Raw genomic sequence first — 18,177 nt, forward strand, 5'->3', positions numbered from 1 at the left:
ATATATCACAAATCAGATCTATCTACTTCTTAAGTCAATAGAGGCTAAACCACTTGTAAAGGTTCACTTTTCAAAGATTTCCCCCACTCAGTAATCAAACCATTTTCTAGAAGATCCTTAGAAGGATCTCCATAACTCTATAGTAAATCATGGTCAATTTCATAGATATGGATTAAAATTTGTGTATACTTTTGTCTGTTTATGAAGATTCAATGTTTTAATCAACCTCTATTTAATGAGACCAAAGCAAAGCAACTATATTTTAGTTTTATGAACAGAATATTCCTTTATTAAAAGAGGATCTTAAAAGAAATTGCCTAAAATCGTGCTTTTAACAATAAATATTATTATTTAAAATACACACAAGTAACTAATTACTTTTAAGGTCATCAAGAATGTTTCAAGAAAACATTACTTGTTTTTCAAGAAAAGGTGTAACTGTAGTTAAACAATCTAGAAAAATTTAAAAAGTTACAAGATAGTATTATGGCCCATAAGATCTGTTCCAGCTCTTCCTGCTTCTGAAAAAATTAGAAAGCATGGTTGGCATGGACTTATTTGTCCTTGCCAGAGAGACAAAAGAAACAGCAGAGACAAGCAACACCCAAAGTGATTTACAGACAACCCCACAGAGTTTTGCACAGGATATCATCTAAATAGGTTTAAGATTTCAACTGACAATAATATATATTGAATGTTTATGGTACAACTTGTATGTACATTTCATATATTTCCTTTATTATTGCAGTTAATATCTAGAAAATAAATTATTTACATTCATGTTATAATTGCTTGACTTCTCAATAATCTGCTCTAATTTTGCATTACACTGTTTATCTGTATGTACATTACACTGTTTATCTCTATGTACACTGATTACTGTGGTTAATAAGATTTCTTGAACGATAAAGGAGACTTTTTTCTGTGTTGTAAAAAAATAAAATCTTGAACGTTTTTCCTCTCCCTTTGTGTTTTGCCTGCAGTGCAGCAGTTTTCTATTCTGGGAAATAGAAAAGGATCCCACACATCAGAAGATGAACAGAAGTCACAATGGTGTATTTCCACACATTGACCTTTTCCAGATACAATTTCACTTCTGTTGATAGTACAGCAAGTCTAAACACATTCCACACTGACTCTCTGGCTTTCTTCCTTTAGCTGAAACTTACTCCCAAACTTGCTGTCAGTTTTCCTGCAGGTTAGGAGAATCATTCTTTAGGGATTGCCTGGTCTACTATGACTTGAAAAGTGGGACTCCCTGTTTTATGCCATGAGGATCAGTCTCTGCCCTGCCAGTAGAACAGGAAGCCACTGACTGACAGAGTGGCCCAATCGGTGATTTTTTAAGTGAGAAGATCAATGTTTTCTCCAAATTATCAAAGTGCTGGTAGCTGTTTTCTACTAAGTAAAATGTGAAAAAGTCAAGTCAGAAAAAACCCCTCATATGACTTGTAAACTTTTCTCAATCAACACCTAAACTTGTGGCCGGAGGAAGCTAATGTTTATTTAAAAAAAAATGGTTTAATTTTTCACCTTCTTGTAAGTTATCTATAGTTTTAATTTCAGCTTTCTATGGTAAGTGTTCTGGGTGACCTCTGCTGGTTGACTAAATAAAGTTAGCCCTGTACATCTTTTCCAAGTCTTTCAAAGAGGAACAACAATCCACTAACTCTGGCAACAGTATCAATTCCTTTGTTTGTTAAGAGAAAGCAAATAATCTGCTAAGAATAATGGCATATATCATGTATGAAGTACAGTTTAAGAAAAGAAAGGATTACTTGCATGTTGATAATTTTCATATTTTACCCTTAGTTTTCTCTCTGTACACACAGTTGATACATGCAGGTGAAAGTGGACTAAGAAGACTGTTTTAAATCTACTAACCACACCTACTTTTAGTTGTAAATTCATAGCAAATGCCTTGACTGTGTAGCTAACACATAAACAACTCAAAAATTTGTAACATTTAAATTTAAAACATCTGAGTAAATTTCCCCAGGAACAAGGCAAGAAGGGGAATTTTCTGACAAAAACCACCTCTGCTTGCAAACACAATGACTGAATCAGTAGTAAAACATTTTCCTCTACATAGCAAAGTTTAAAGATGTGAGAAATGTAATTTTCCCTAATACAACTCTCACTAAATATTTCACTTCTGCAATTGTGCTCTTTAAAAAAACAATCACTTTGATGCAAAGAAAATTTCAGTCTACAGCTTAATGTAGAAATTTAGGAGCAACAGAAGCTTAGTATAACACAAGTGTAATAGAAGCTCAGAATAGAAAAATCTAAAAAATATTAGTTCCAATGAGACACAATAAATTGTCATTGTGTAGACTATTTTAATGAAAGAGGTCTTATTAAGTAGTTACAAAAATGGTGCTGTTCTTGAAATACAGCATGACTGGATTTTTTTCTATCATGAAAAAAAAAAGCTTTAGCATATTACATATCACAGCCTCAAGATTTCATTTGCTCCACCTCTCTCTGTATGAAGGCAATTGTACTCACAGGGTTTGACTTCATCTCCATAAGGTTGTCCAAAATACGTGTGACTGGCAGATTCTGTAAAACATAATGTGAAATTGATGGGATGCTGAAAAGCTTACTAAGAACTATTCCCAGGCACCTCATTACTTATGGAAGAGTCTACAGAGCATCTGAAATACTATTTTTAAACAGCTTTCTTCCTATGCTTTGTAAAGGTTAAGCTTATTTATTATCACCTAAATTACTTTTCTATAAAAAAATGCAAACATCTGAGGTGCATATAGCTAGGGGATAAAGATAAGACATAAAGTGCAAAAAAAGTGTGAAGACAGGAACAGAGCTGTATTTAGGTATTACCAACATATGCAGACGTGATCAAATATGAATTCTTATAAAAAATATGTTGCAATTAAGGAAAGAGTTTTAAAGTTGACGCTGATAATTGTGTGATTCTAAAAAAGAACTAATGTCAAAGAAATGGGTAAAAAAAACAACCCTGGCAACAAATTTTTGGATGACCTGCAAAGGAATAAACCAAAGTGAAACTCAAGATTACTGTTCTTTTTTTAACACAGGAAATGTCAGCTGAGACACAAGATCTGAATATTAAGGAGTTAAAACGACTTCAGTTATAATAAACTGAGGATGAGTTTACATAGCAACAGGATTGGAAATGAGTCTTGTTGACAGAATGTATCAAAAGAGGACATTCCAAAGGATGATCTACATATTACACTGGAAAATTGATGTGAATCCCTGAATTACTGAAGGAAAAATAAAAAGTTAGCTTTAATAGAAATGCCACAGACCTACATTAGCCTTACAAATATGAGGAAGAAAGGCTTCCCATGTGGCTACCCTAAAATACCTGGAGAAGAAATTAAAAGCCAGAAAGGCACATCCTGAAAACAAAGCAAACTGGTCTTTTGCTCCCTCAGAATGCAAAACAATGCAAGCCATTTTGTACAGAATAATATTAACTCTTGAAAGCCACACATTTAAAGAAATGACAAAATGTTTAATGCAAGGAGAGGAGGAAGTCTCCTGGAGACTATACTTGTTTTCTATTATTATAAGTAACAGTTTATCTGAAGAGCTCTCATAGAACACATAGGCAAGCTGCATATTTAAATTTTCCTCAATCATATTTCATGATATACCACTGAGTTGTAACTCTGCAATGCAGCTTATCATTCTAGTCATAGTGAAATTCCTGAAGAATTAACTTCATTAGCTGCCCTACAAATCTGAGACCCCAATTTTTAACTTTTCTGCGATAGCTGATACCTTTCATGGATAAATTATGTGTATAACAGGCTGAATAAACAAACAATGACAATGATAAGATTAAGTAGGTCAAAAGGATAAACCTCTAGTTAAGATTTCCTTCCATTTAGTTCTGATAAGTTGTACTTCTAATTTTAATTCTGACTCTTCAACTGAATTATAATATGATGAATGATCTTTTTTTTTTCAGAAATCTTGATGTGAAAATACTACAGAATTAGGATTTTAAACTGTAAATAAATATTTATTTATTGCCATCTGATGAAATTACATATTGGGAAAATAATGTATCCTCTGTAGAGAAGGAGGTTTCTGGGAACCACAATTCAACATTCCAGCTGCAGGTTATACAACCAGTTTCTTTTTTTTTTGCTGTTGCTGTTTGTTTTCTTTGGGAGGACGTATATTGACATGCAAGTTATGCTCAGAAATATTTTACAAAGTGAAGTGAATATTTAAAGGTGGTCATGTCATTATAGACATATTTGTATTTTCATGCACATTACAAGATTGTTGCTGTACATTACACTCACATGGGAAAAAAGAAATGTCTGAATTGTAAGTAAACAGAGAACTAACACTTTCAGCCTTTTAATCACTCTGAAATAGATTAACTTAATGCATGTAGTTCTAAGTAAAGATACAGATAGTTATAGTTTTTTGTTTATTGTTTGTTGTTTGCAGGTCTAGTCTACTTTAAGTATTCCACAGCTGTTCTTTTTATTATAACGCTGAAATCAGTCTTAATTGCTACAAAGAGTTTGTCAAAGAAAACGTGAATTATTCATTGCTTATTTGATATCTGGAAGTTACAAAGGGGTAGATCTATCCATAAGCAGAGATTTATGTTTACTTTTTTCACTGTGCAATGGATTTCATTAATATGACAAAGGTACTGAAATTTGTTTTTTCCAAATGTTCACAATATTCATGATAGACTAATTGTTTTTTTAAACTTACTTGTTGCTTCAGTACCAAGTTCTTCACTCCTTCCATTACAAACTGTGATCCTGTATTCATAACACGTGAAAACAGACTGAAAAAACAAAATAAAGATGATGTATAAGATCTTTTTGTTTTTCATTTGTATTCTGAAGCTTTATACTGACATCCAATTCCCAATGAAGTCAATAGGACCTAAGTACCAAGTAATTCAGTTTGTCATAAAATATCACATGGCAATCAAGTGTATGGGAATACACTCATAAACCAGATAGATCCTCACCTATCAATGGGAGCTTTGGATTTAATTTAGTGAACAGTTTATTTTACAACTTCAGTAATGTAAGGATTTGAGTGCTCCTTTCAAGTGGGTATCCTAATGACCACGGTTAACAGAGATGCTGAGCATTTCTGACAAACCAAAGAGCAATTTTCTCATGTGAAACAGCACCCGAATTCTCTCTAACCATACTGCGCCACAGGTTCCTTACAACAGTGACAGAGCATTCCTGAAAAAAAAGCTGGAAATGAGGACTGAAATCCTCTGAAGAACGGAAAGATCTTAGTCCCATATCCTGTACTGGATACATGTAACCTTAGCACAGTAATTTTTTCTCACGTCTTGAAATAAATAACTACACCTTTCAACAAGCAGTCAGACACCCAGTCCAGGACATTCCAGTGTGCTCTTGCACCCCTGACAGTCTCCAAACCCAAGAGAGAAATGATTTTGAATATACAGGACTGTTTTTATCTTCTGTCACTGACTACTTAAGGCTCAAAGTGATAGCTGTCACAGATCCAGCTCCTGCTGCTGAATTCCTCTCCTGTGAGAGTACACTTAATGTGCAGGTGCAGAGGGCACTGTATTAAGACAGCTGGTGAATTTAGTCACACATCCTTTTATTTTCCTCTCTGTGTGTACTATACACTGTTAAGGGGAGATGAGAGCTTGTAATTGTCTGTCACTTAAAAATTTTACAAGTGGGGAGATGTTTTGTTCCTGTATAACACTAAGTACACTTTCAGCACTGCTATAATAGGATAAAAGAACCCCCCAAGGGCTTACAAAAAATAAATCAAAAGCATACCCCAAAGGTTTAGGCGTAGCGTTTCCATAGCTGGTTGGAGCTGAAGCCATCTTAGTGAAAGCTCTGTGAAAGCAGGGATAGAAATCAAATATTTATCTAAGGCACATACTTCTGTAGAATGTTCCACTCTAGTCATCTGAAAGTGAAAAAACTTCTGCATTTCAAACACTTTCAGGAAGTAACTATTTATTATAGGCATCCCTCTTGCCTACAAATACAATAGGAATTAGATTTTATAGTTAAAGACAAGTATCTCATTTAAATACCATGTAAAACTACAATAACTGATATCCAACATGACTCCTTGGTATGAACTAAAAAAACCTCCGGAGTCTGACCTAGCACAACTTTTCAATTAATTCAATAAGTTGTTTCTGTCCTGGATCATTAAGGGCACTACTACATGTCATGTTCTATAGTGTTCTGGCACTACTGGAGCTTAGTTTTAAAATAAGATTTGCATGTTTTACCAAAACAATGACAGTAAAAACTCACACCAAATGAATATTTAAGAATAATTTACAATTTAAGAGAAGTACCACATAATTCCTGAATACTATGCAGTTAGCATCATACAGAGAGAAAAAAGAATTTACTTACTTCCATTGTTTTATGTAGCTCAAGGGAGCGAGATTACAACCGGCATCCGTCAATGCTTTTTTATACTGCTCCAAGTCAATCTGAAATCATAAAGTGGAGAATTGTTAAAGGTTGAAGTTACTCTGAACTCATTGTACAAAGACAAGGTATCCTTATCTAAATATTAAATAAGCAGTGAAAAGTTATAGCAATGACCCAAGTTAAAAAGTAATTATGAATCTTAACCCCATTTCCTACCAAGTATGGAAATGCAACTTGAAATTAAATTTGCCATAAGCAGATCCCATTAAACTGAACAGTGTTTGTGGAATTAAATCCTGTGGACTTTCAGATATGGAACAGTCTTTATACTAGCACCAACAGAATGCTGGTTTCTGTATAACATTAAAACAGTAAATAATAAACAAAAAGGAGCTAAGATACATGAATACAAATACTTTCTATTTGCCTAACCAAACATCTTTTCCATCAGATAATGTTTCTAGAATTTTCCTTGAAATGAATCATCCTAAGTTCAAAAGAAATATGAAGAAATTGTTTCCTGAATTATTCAGATATTGGCAGATGCATTTCTCCTTCATTCACCTGCTAGTCAACTGACTCAATCATTCTTGCATATATGAAGATGAAGTGAAACGAGTGATATTTTCATTTTGCTTTACCTATTTCTTTAAGCAGTGGAGCAGAGTAATAGAAAGTGTGCTAAGATGTGTCTTGCAGTAACTCTGATCTAAATATGTCACAAAATAATATTCCTTCTTACTAGTCATTCATATTCTTTGAAATGGTGGCTAAAGCTTTGTGAGCAGATTTCCTGGCAATAAGACAAAATTTGTTTAAAGTTTTAGAATTTCCTGGGCATTTCATACTTTCCTTTGCAAAGAAACAGAAATATCTACTTAGTGCTGGAATGAAAATCCTTTGTGGTAGAATCTGGTGTTGGAAGCTGTAAAGAACATAGGTACCTCTGAAGGTGCCTGAGCTGAGCTTATGTAATAGATAAGAAATAATCGCATTTTGTCTTCAGGAGTTCCTGCTACAATAAGAAAGAAAAAAAAAAAGAATTATAAACCACAATTGTAAATACGCTGCTACATTAACTGCTCTTCAGCAGCCCCAGATATGTACATGCAGATCTTTGGTTATGACAATAAATGTTATTGATAACCATGGCCTCCTTCAATGTGTAAAACGGTAGAAAGACATACAACAATTTTATTAGGAGTTGGGTTAGATGTGCTCACTCCTTCTGCAAGTTTTACACTTCCCCCTTTTGTCTCTAGTAAATATTATTCTTCATATAACATACTAAATAAATTATGTAGAGAAATTATGACTTATTTTATGTGGAGACTGCAAACATTATCTGGAAGTAGGTCTATGAAAAAGCAGACTAAAGAAAAATCATAGAAGTAAAAGCCACAGCATATTATTTTTTAGCTCTGCAACTTGCTTACACAGCTCTATGGTTCACTGTACTGAAATAACTGAAGACTGCAAAAGCACTTCTATGAACCTCTGGTCAGGAAAAAAACCCCTGAAGTTCCAACTTGCCTTCAGAAAGGATTTCATCTCCTAAATCCTCTTTTGTTGGAGAAAACCACTTCCCATTCTTGGGAAGCATTATTCATATGGAATCAAAATTCATCTCTCCAGATCAAAAGGCTGATGTAGCCATTACTTAGACTATAAACTGTTACATCAGATTTTGAACACCGTCTTTTTTATTTTTCTAGACGAGAACCACTGTTAGTAAAAACAATAGTTTCAAATGAAGTTTTCAGAAGAACAACTTCTCAAAACAAACATTTCAAATTAAAATTCAATATAAAAGCCTGATACTTTCAGTATAATATTTTATAAGACTGCACTTTCTTGTACTTGCGGGTAAGAAATGACTTTTTTCCCCCTGTTTTTCTTTTTCTGTATTGTTTGTTTTGGGTTGTTTTCCCCTACTATGGAATGTGGATTATGTCAGCAGGAGACCATCTGACCTAATCTGCAACTTTTATTTATAAATGAGCATATATTTAGTCTGGCAGAAGTTAAGAGTAAGCGCCGTCATAATGAGCATTTATGACATGGGACAATCTTCTAAAAGTAGGCTTTACTAACCTTTACCAAATACAAGTAAGTCAGAAGATCAAGAACTGAAGAAACTTTTTATTATCAAAACCAAAAGCCAGCTTTCAAGGTAGAGATCCACCTGGAATTCACTCGGGCAAAAAAAGCTGCTATAAACAGCTGTAAGACTCAGGTCAATTGCCTGTCAAATATTCACTACTTTTTTCTAGACGACGATCTGGGATAGCACAGAGAGGCAAACTGCTCAACATTCTGAGAAAACCTAACTTGGCAAACCTAGAATGGACCAATTTTATATTCAATTGAAAAACCAGCAGGCAGGCCCTAGCTCCCATTTTATCCCTACTCCAGGGTATGGTAATACCACTCAAGTGGGAGGCAGCTAATAGTCCTGAGTGGTAGATGAGAACCCAGTAACAAATGGGAGGCTGAATTCTGCAGCTGTTAACTGGTCACATCTAAGTGCTTTCAACAAGAGCTCTGCAGATCCCATTGTTCACAAGAGAAATAGCCCCCACACATAATGCCAATAAATAATCCACTAGAAGCACAGGAAGACTTGAAGTATTATTCCTTAAAAATGTTTTCTGATGGTATTTCTCAGTGAATCACACAATATGAGGCTGGACAGTTTAACAAGACAGCATGCCTGGAAATAATCACTGTGATTTAACTTAAATCTTTTTCTTACATAAACTTAAACCTACACAATGCATATAAAATGCTAACATAATACTGTGAAAACATGAATACTTAGCTAATGAAAAAAAACTCTAGCTTGTGAATCTAATCTTTCTCTTGTGTAAAACCCAGGAACCTTGCCAATAGGAATGTTGGTAAGATACATCAGGCTTGGAAAACAATTTGCTCTACACTGAACTCTAAAAAGGCATAGAAAATGTGGATTCAAGTAAAAAGTAATTGTATTGGTGTGTAATAAAAGCACAGATTGTACATATTCTTATTAGCTTAAAATAAAAAATGAATGTATGTACTGAATTATAGATTGATACCTGACATTAGATTTTCTGAAAGCTTATTAAATTGACCCATTACAAGATCTTTAAAATTTTAGCTCAGATTTTTACCAACTGTGCTCTATTTCTCCTACTGCCCTTTATATTATATAGCATGGACACTATTAAAAGATTTTTGTAGAATGTCAGCAGGATGTATATAAAGATTTTTGTAGAATGTCAGCAGGATGTATATATACCCCTTCTATAAATATGAAACATTATACAAACTCCAAGCAGGCATTAAGCTCAGTATGTAGCTGTAAGACTACACACATAATCATGCAGTAACAAAACATTTTCTTGAACAGCACACTGGAAAAAGAGCAGGAACCCTGGGTCTCTAAATCCTTGAGGTTTGCCAACATAATTGCCAGTATGCAGACAAGTCAGAGATCTTAATTAAAGTTTTACAATTTTGCTCTGCATGTTATTTTCTTCCAGCCAACTGGTATCAGATCATACTGTAATCTGTCAGAGGGTTATGACACACATCAGGATGTAACAGATTGAAAGAAGAATTGATGCTGGAATAATACAAAAAGCTGAGAAGTCATTTGGGTCAGCCTTTCAGAGAAAGATCCCCAGTGACTCCTGCTAATAGAGAACCCGAGCACCCCTGGTGTGCAATGTTCTGATATGTATGACCCATATCTGACAAAGAGGCTGGGATGCATTGCTTGCGCTCTTACATGATCAAAACAGACATGGCACAGCTCAATCAGCACATGCAAAGCTTCAGGTGAGTCCCAGTAAACTGGCCAATTTATACCTTGTCCCTTCTCTCCACTTGTCCCATTCATCTCTCTCTTTCCTCACACAAGCAGGAGCTACCTACATTACAGTCCCTTGATCTGATCAAATTCTATGATGTTTTCATTGTGTTCATCAGGTCTGTATTTGTTATAAAACATGCAGGAGGATTTTAAAGAATTAGTATTGTTCAGACCACAGAATGCCATGCTACACTACTAAATACTGGCAAAAGCACAAAAAAATATATTGACCTTCAAAAATAAGGGGTTAGGATAGCATTTTAGTAGAGCTGCAGAAGTAGCTAATATTTTGGACATTACTCAACTGAAGCATTAAACTCTCTAGACTGCTACTGAAGATCAATCAAAAGCTGTTTTCTTTACAAATCTTGCACAGGTTGCTCTCTACCAACCCTGAAATCAAGCAGGTATAGATTTATTGGATAGCTTAACAAATTTTATATCAAGTTCAGATTTAAAGTACTCACCATCTGGGTCAGAAATCATGTCCAGAAGAGATTTATCCAGAGTGGATTTGCTCATTATTTTTTCCTCATATTCAAAATACACATCCAGCTTTCGACTCTGTTTAAGAATAAGTGTTAGGATTAACATCTAAAATATTTATTTCCTCTTTCAAGAGGTACGTAGTTTAAGTTAGAAATACAGATTTAAAATTTTTATTTTTAAATAAATTATCACTAAAAGTAACTAATGCTTGCATTATAATATGCTTTTATTAACTCTCAGAAAGTTGATGTGTATTTAATTATCATACTGAAAGTGAAAAAGCAAGTTAAGCAAGGGGTGTCTGCTGAATATTGAACTGGAAGAGAAGCTTTGTTGTCAACTATGGCATTGCCACAGCTGAAAACTACATGCCATCATACACACTGTCATGTTGTAAAAGGAAAAAATAATGGTCAAGTGAATATTATGTCCAATTTATTCTGAACCTCCAGGCTCTCAGACCACAAGACAATTATTCAATGCAGATAAATATGGGAAATTCCTTTATACATTAAGGCATCATCCCAAAGAAATGTTGGCAACTGCCAGCTTGGGCTGGTATGGAAATACTACCTCAGATGAAAGGCTTGCCATAATTCACTCACACCAGAGATGGAGAAGTTTATAATTAGATTATCTTGTTAACACTGGAAAAGAAGTCTCTCATTATACAATGACACATCTAGATGTTGTGAAAATCCTTTTTAGGGAGGATGGCACAGGAACTATACAAAATTATTGAGGAAAAAGCTTTATGGAAGACATCACATGGCCATGCAAGCAATGACTGCATTGCAGCACATCTGCACAAACAGACAAGCTTTGCACTTACTGATCGTGATCTTACAAGCTAAAAATAGAAAAATGCACTACAGAACTTATTTTATACCATTCCATTACAATGCAGATCATTATGTGTGTTTGAACATTAAAATGTAGCATCACAACCAATGTAACAGCTACTCAGCTTACAAAACCTTAGTATCTGGGAACTAACTAAATCCTGATGTTTGAACACATTCAGCCATGTATTGGCTCCAACAGGAGACTGGCAGAGTGGATCTCCATCTCGCTGCTTTGGAAGTGTGTCAGGTCCACACCACTGCTGCTGTGAGACTGAAATGGTATTGCCAGAGTGAGGAAGAGTCACCTTGCACTTCTTGGGTTAAATGATTTGAGAAATTTTGCCTGATAATGCCAAAGCATTTAAAACTGCTATGGCATATTTTATTCAGTGCAGTAGTAATTGTAATGATAGGACATAAAAACTTTAGAAGTCTGGTTTTCACATATTCCTGAATTCTACTAAAATTATTCCTGAGATCACAAATATAAAAATTAATTTCAAAAAATTTATTTTACCACCTCTCCAAAAAAAAGGTACTTCTCTAGCATAAGACTATCAGGATATTTCACCTTCTGAATATTGTAAGTTCCTCAAAAAAAGAGCTAGAGAAGAGAAAACAAAAAAGATATGAATTACAGGAATATTTTTATATTGAAAGCATATGGTGATTATCTTATGATGCAGGTAGCTATACACGCTTCCATTTCTCAGTCACCACTCACTAAACTCCTTGAGAAGAGCAGATACTTGCAAAGCAACAACTTAATTTAAAGCTTTTGTGGAGGCTTGCAATTATAGCTAATAAAGTAAATTACCATGAAGAGCACTCAGACATAACCCCCTGCTACTTTTAGAGGCAGAAGAATGTCTTCTGTTGATTGTTATATTGACTATGAAGGTGCATGAAGTGAGGAAAAAAAAAGGACTAGAGTTTCTTTCAAGCTGTATTTACCTTGAGTTTATATTAAAAGAGTAGTGTGAAGTCTGAATAGAACCCAGCCTTTTTCCAAGACCTTACATCACATGCAATTTGGTATCTGGTAAACCATGTAAGACCTCAATTCTACAGTGCCTTGGAGATTTTCTGAGTTGCAGTTTCCTTAAATCTCTCTATAGACATAAAGCAACTGCAAAGAAACTAGTACAATTTTTAAAGTATTTCCATTACATTCACTTGCTTTTTGTATTTCATCTACATTAGTATCTTGTTATGTGAGGCTAAATTCAATGTTTTTAAATTTAAAATATTTTTCCCTGACAAAAGGCATCCAATAAAAAAAGGATTGTCTTGAAACGTGGAAACTTTATCTTATAAAGTTAAATATATTACTGTTGAATTTGGCAAAGCCCGTATTATCTTAGCTGGTGATCTGTTTACGAGAAATTTATTCAGCTGGCATGTAAAAATGTGCAAAATAAAAAGATTCACTGATTCTCTGTATTTGTTTACAGATCAACTTCTAAACAAAATTTCATAATTCAAGTATCAATAACTTTCAATTTTAAGAACAGATTGACAATTGTTAACTTACTTGGAGCACAGGCTGGGTAAAATTCTTCTCAGCCACGTGCAATTTTATGACTGTTTGGCTATGGCTGCTGAACAAAACAGATTAGCAGCAGTAAAGAAAATTCACTGGTTGCATATATGTGCTATACTTTGAGCCTAAACTGAAACATTAATGATAAATGTACACTCATTCTCTTCAAAAATTTTGCAGAATTACTTCTGAAGTCTGAACTCAGCACTCTTTGGGGGAAAACCCCCAAACTGAAAATCCCAAAACTTCAGGTCGAGATTTTTTTTTCTATCCACTGTCTATTTTTTTTTCTATCCACAATAGGGACATCAGAGGTAAGCAGCAATGTAAAACTTTTGAGACTCTGTCTGATGTGACAAACTAAATCAATATGGTAAGCCTATTGGGCTGGTTCTTCACTAGATAACTCATGAAAGTTACTAGCAAAGATCTAATTAGGGCAATATTTTTCTTATACTGGCTTGCTAGGGATTGGGTGGACACCTAATTAAATTTCATATGGGTTACTGAATAGCCTTAAACACTACTAGTTACCTTTTGATAGATATCCCAGATATGCCACATCAATGAGACAGTTCTTGAAGAGCCAACTTGTCTAAGAGGTGCTGATAAGAAGCAGATGTCCCATTTAATTTAAATAAGTGCAATTTTGCTCACTCAATGGCAAACTCACAGACATGCCAAGAGGAAAAGCTGGGGAATAGGAGCTAAACAATCCTGTAGATTCAATAAAAAACACAGCAAAGAATATGTTCTTATGGGTGCCAAACTGGCAAGCAATGTGAAGTAAATCAATAATAATAAAAAAAAATAAAATTAAGATGCATTTACTTTTACAGTTGTTCCTTTACTGCCTCCTGCTCTTGACTTTCTATTATGACATCTTGTTCCACATCAATCTCATTCAAGAGACCTTTCTGGGCCGCCCTTTCAGAAACAGGATCCTATATTGCAGTTAAAGTGCCACACTTCAGCTTGTTTTTAAAAAAAAAAATATTTGTAAAGTTTTCAACTTATCATCTTTAGAAATTGTAAGCCAAAACTTATTTTAAGGAAAATTACTGAAGTGCATGGGAAAGTCTACTTGAGCACTGTACTCCAAAATGAACACAAAATTCCTTCTTTTTAAAGCAAGGAGTAAGTGGAGGCAGGACCCATTAAAATCTAGAGAGTAATTTTTGTAGAGACTTGCTGAAAGCTCTTTTTTCCTCTTTACACTACAAAAATTCTTAATTTTAGAGAGAGAGAATATGCAGAAGAGAGAAGACATTTTCTAAGAAACTATCTGAGGTCTTTTTCAAAAATGCTGACAGAGAAAGACCAGAAATAGCTGCCTCCAGAATGAGGGAGGCTGGTCAGGTAATTATAGTGTGCTGCTATGGAGAGGAAGAGAAACTCTGGAAGAAGGCTGGGAGTGGCAGACACAGCCAATTCCTTTTCACTGAACTGCACAGAATCAAGATTGGAAGGTCACTGTAACTGAACTCAGAAAAAGCTGTTGTTACTCGAAGGTTAATGAATTATCAGTTCTGAACTACAGAAAAACAGCCTGGACCACTATGACCTACATATTTCACATGGTGTAAGACCAAAATGTAACCTTATTTAAAACAGAGTACTTAAAATAGTGGAATTCCTTTAAAAATATGAATTTGAAAACCTGAATGGCTATTGTCAATCCCAATTAAGAGATCATTCAAAGCATCAGACCTTGAGATCAAGCCAAAGTAGAGATCCATAATAAAATCATGTAGAAATTAAAAAAAAAAAACAACTAAACCAAATTAAGTAATTTAATACAGATGACAATACATATAAAAATCTGCCACTTAAATTTACATCTGTAAAATTCTAGCAAGAAATTATTTAATTTACTCCCCCAACCATCATTTTAGAAAAGTACATGTGTGCATCTTTTAATATTCATGATTTAACATACATCAGTAATTCTATTCATATCAGAATGACATGCAAAGGTAAGCATTACTTGAAGCTTTAAAGCAGCTACATAGGCAACTCTAGCTCTAAGTCTGTTATCTGGTGGGTCCAGACCTTTAGTGACCAGCTTCAGCAGAGGAAAAACCAATAAATGCAAAACAAGGATGCATTTGTTCTAAGCACTGACAATAAATACTTGATGGTTTGCTTCATGAAAAAGTGATGCATACTTTCCATTATTTCACTAAATCCTAAGCCAAAAAACTGTCAGGACCCGTAAGTATGTGATTAATTTCTGGTTTCCTCTTGCTGTGTCTTAGAAAATGATCCAAGAGAATGTGGAAAGCAGCTGTAAACTGAACATTAAAGTATAACCACAAGAAAAATTAAGTTCACTTAGTATATCCAAAGCAGGTTTCATCGTGTTCTTTGCATAGAACCTTATTTATATAGTGAAGAAAAATGCTCAAATAATTAATATAGTAAAACCCCATAATGGATAATTGGTAATAATAGACTATATTTTAAAATAGTCTATTTTAAAGTATGAATGCACTTCCTGATTATTTTAGAAGTGAAAATATAGTAACCTGAAGAAGAGCATGGCACCCCACTAGCTCCTCATGACCTTAGCACTTACTTGCAAAAAAAATTTCAGCCTTATCCTAATCTGGTTCCATTATGTAACTGTGTATAAAACCTATTAATCACAGAGTCAATGTCTCATCAGAATTTCTTTTAAAAGTATTGGATGAGACACTGCCCTTTTTGAGAGTATTTTTGAGGAATCCATTAGGTAGCTAACGTCCTGTCTACTAAAATTCCACAGCTCAAGATTGAATGATACTTTTTCTAACACTAGAGGGTGACAAGAGGGGAGAGAATGGTCAGGAGAAAGCAGCTGAAATAAACTTTACATTGATCCAGTTAAAAGGCTTTGCCATAAGCAAATTTCAGTAGAAAAAATGCATCCATCTGCATTAGTTTAAGACAGTTTCCTAAATATCTGGAGATGAACTGATGCTTTCTAAATCAAAAGACGATGGAGATGTACATATAAATATATTGAAGAAACTGCATGGCCATTTGTCTCACAATTTTCTTTGACATTTATACAAAAAGAAGGTGAAGAGTCTGAGTGCTTTGCAGTATTAATAATTGTGGAGGAATGGACCACCACTCCTAGGGCACTTCCTAATAGCAGCCTCCCTATCAGAGCAGCAAGCCAAGGGCTGGTTGAGTGCCCAGATAAGGCAACTCCTTCCACCTCTAGGTAATCAAGTGTGTTGCTATAATTTAATATATCTGACTCCAGCTCACTGCCAATAGGATACTGGAAAGCCAGACTGACGTTACTGCCATTCTACATCTTGCTCTGAAACTTGTTTTCCAACCAACATATCATATATAGAATACTACTGGTCTAGGCCCACCATTATAATGCCAGTATCTTTCTTGGAAAAGTGAATTTACAGTCAATGCAGCAAAAAAATAATATTGTCGACTTCAAATTTTTTCAGTGGTAATAAAGTACTGCTTTTAAATTGTCAGATATAAAAACTGACATACCTAATAGTGTAAAAGCCCATATACTAGCCCCTACAGTAATGAGCTAAGCACAGACACTTACCTCTTCTCCAACTTTATAAATATGTACAATGAATTTGTTAATTTAATTGCAGAATTAATCCTTTGTTCATATGGTGTACTTAAAAAAAATTCAGCAGCAATAATAACTGAGGACAGATCTTACATTCTTTACAAATGTTAAAGCTAGCTTCAAAACACATTGCCTTCCAAGAATTTTAAGTAGCTTGGGATAAAACTCTCTAATTACTGATTTTCAGTGAGACTTGGTGTTTGAAACACCTTCCAAAACTGAAAAGAATTTCAGTGTTTCTGAAAGCCTCACCTACAATTTCTGTTTTCATGCTGCGAAAACAAATCCATTTTCCAAGTTATCCTAGCAGTAACCAGAGCCTTCAGTTGACACGAATGCCTCTGCAAGGTCTCTGACAAAAGCAGCAGACTTAAAACAGGAAAGACAAACCCCCTTGGGAAGTTCTTAAATTATGCACAAGACTTCTAACACAGACCCTGCTGGAAAGACCACTTCAGTAAGTTGCATTATTATTGCCACATCTCTGGGTATGAGTTTTGCTGGTGAGCAGTCAACAGTGCCCTTCTGACAAACACATATAGAACAGAAGATTGCTTAGACTGAAGTCATAAATTGCCATGATACATCTTTAAAATAAACAACACTACCATCATAAACTTATTTTTTGAAAGACTTCAACCCACAATAACAGTTGTGGCCACCATTTAAAAAAATGAGAATATACTAGTAAATTCTGATAAGAAAAGAACTGGTGTTCTTTGCTTTCCATGCAGAGGCATTCAAAATTCATTCTCACCCTTTAACACTAAGTAATGCTACACAGTGAATTATGAAAAAGTAGCACCATTGAGAAGGCTCATTTTCTTATCTTCACTGCCTCAAATATATTCCCTAAGTTAAAGAGTACTACTGACAGAAAACTCAAGTTAGAGAGCAATTGTACCTTTATGTGCTCCAAAACGGCTGTTGCAACATTTGTATGAAGATCAATGAGCCTCTTCTTTTCCAGAAGTTCTGGAAGAGAGCTGAAGAGATTAAATACAAACTAACCTGCTGATTTGCACTGTTAGTTGAATTGTGTACTGTATACAGCAGCCACTAAAACATTTATAGAATAATAGAAAAGTCTGGGTTGGAAAGCTATTTAAAAGCTATTTAAAATCTAAAATTACAGAATAGGGTTGGAACTAAAAAATGACAACATATAGATGTAATGACTTTCATAACCATGCCTGAAGAAGGGAATTTCACTATTTTTTTTAATGAAAGAATGCAGAGGTTGGGGATTTTGGTGGAACAGTGCAAGCAAATCTATGATGCACTTAGATTACTTGTCTTTGCTGAGGAAAGACTCCAAAGTCAAACACATTGTGGAAATTATATATGCAAGCACTGGTTTAGGACACTGCATTTAACTTTATCAGAATTATAAAGCATTTAAACTATATTATAGA

The 18,177-nt window shown here is 34.5% G+C and overlaps 1 protein-coding gene across 1 annotated transcript in view; it reads right to left on the reverse strand.

Annotated features, from left to right (window-relative positions):
• SCFD1 (sec1 family domain containing 1) overlaps positions 1 to 18,177 on the reverse strand; it is a 49,061-nt gene that overhangs the window by 10,552 nt on the left and 20,332 nt on the right. Inside the window, exons 14-20 of the mRNA XM_084207772.1 lie at positions 17,667 to 17,748; positions 10,755 to 10,851; positions 7,376 to 7,446; positions 6,411 to 6,490; positions 5,811 to 5,873; positions 4,738 to 4,813; positions 2,512 to 2,565 (exon numbers count right to left, since the gene is read on the reverse strand). Coding sequence (XP_084063898.1) covers positions 2,512 to 2,565; positions 4,738 to 4,813; positions 5,811 to 5,873; positions 6,411 to 6,490; positions 7,376 to 7,446; positions 10,755 to 10,851; positions 17,667 to 17,748 — 523 coding nt within the window. The remainder of the gene's footprint in view (positions 1 to 2,511; positions 2,566 to 4,737; positions 4,814 to 5,810; positions 5,874 to 6,410; positions 6,491 to 7,375; positions 7,447 to 10,754; positions 10,852 to 17,666; positions 17,749 to 18,177) is intronic.

The sequence above is a fragment of the Fringilla coelebs genome (genome assembly GCF_963513975.1).
Source record: "Fringilla coelebs genome assembly, chromosome: 6".
Classification (NCBI taxonomy): domain Eukaryota; kingdom Metazoa; phylum Chordata; class Aves; order Passeriformes; family Fringillidae; genus Fringilla; species Fringilla coelebs.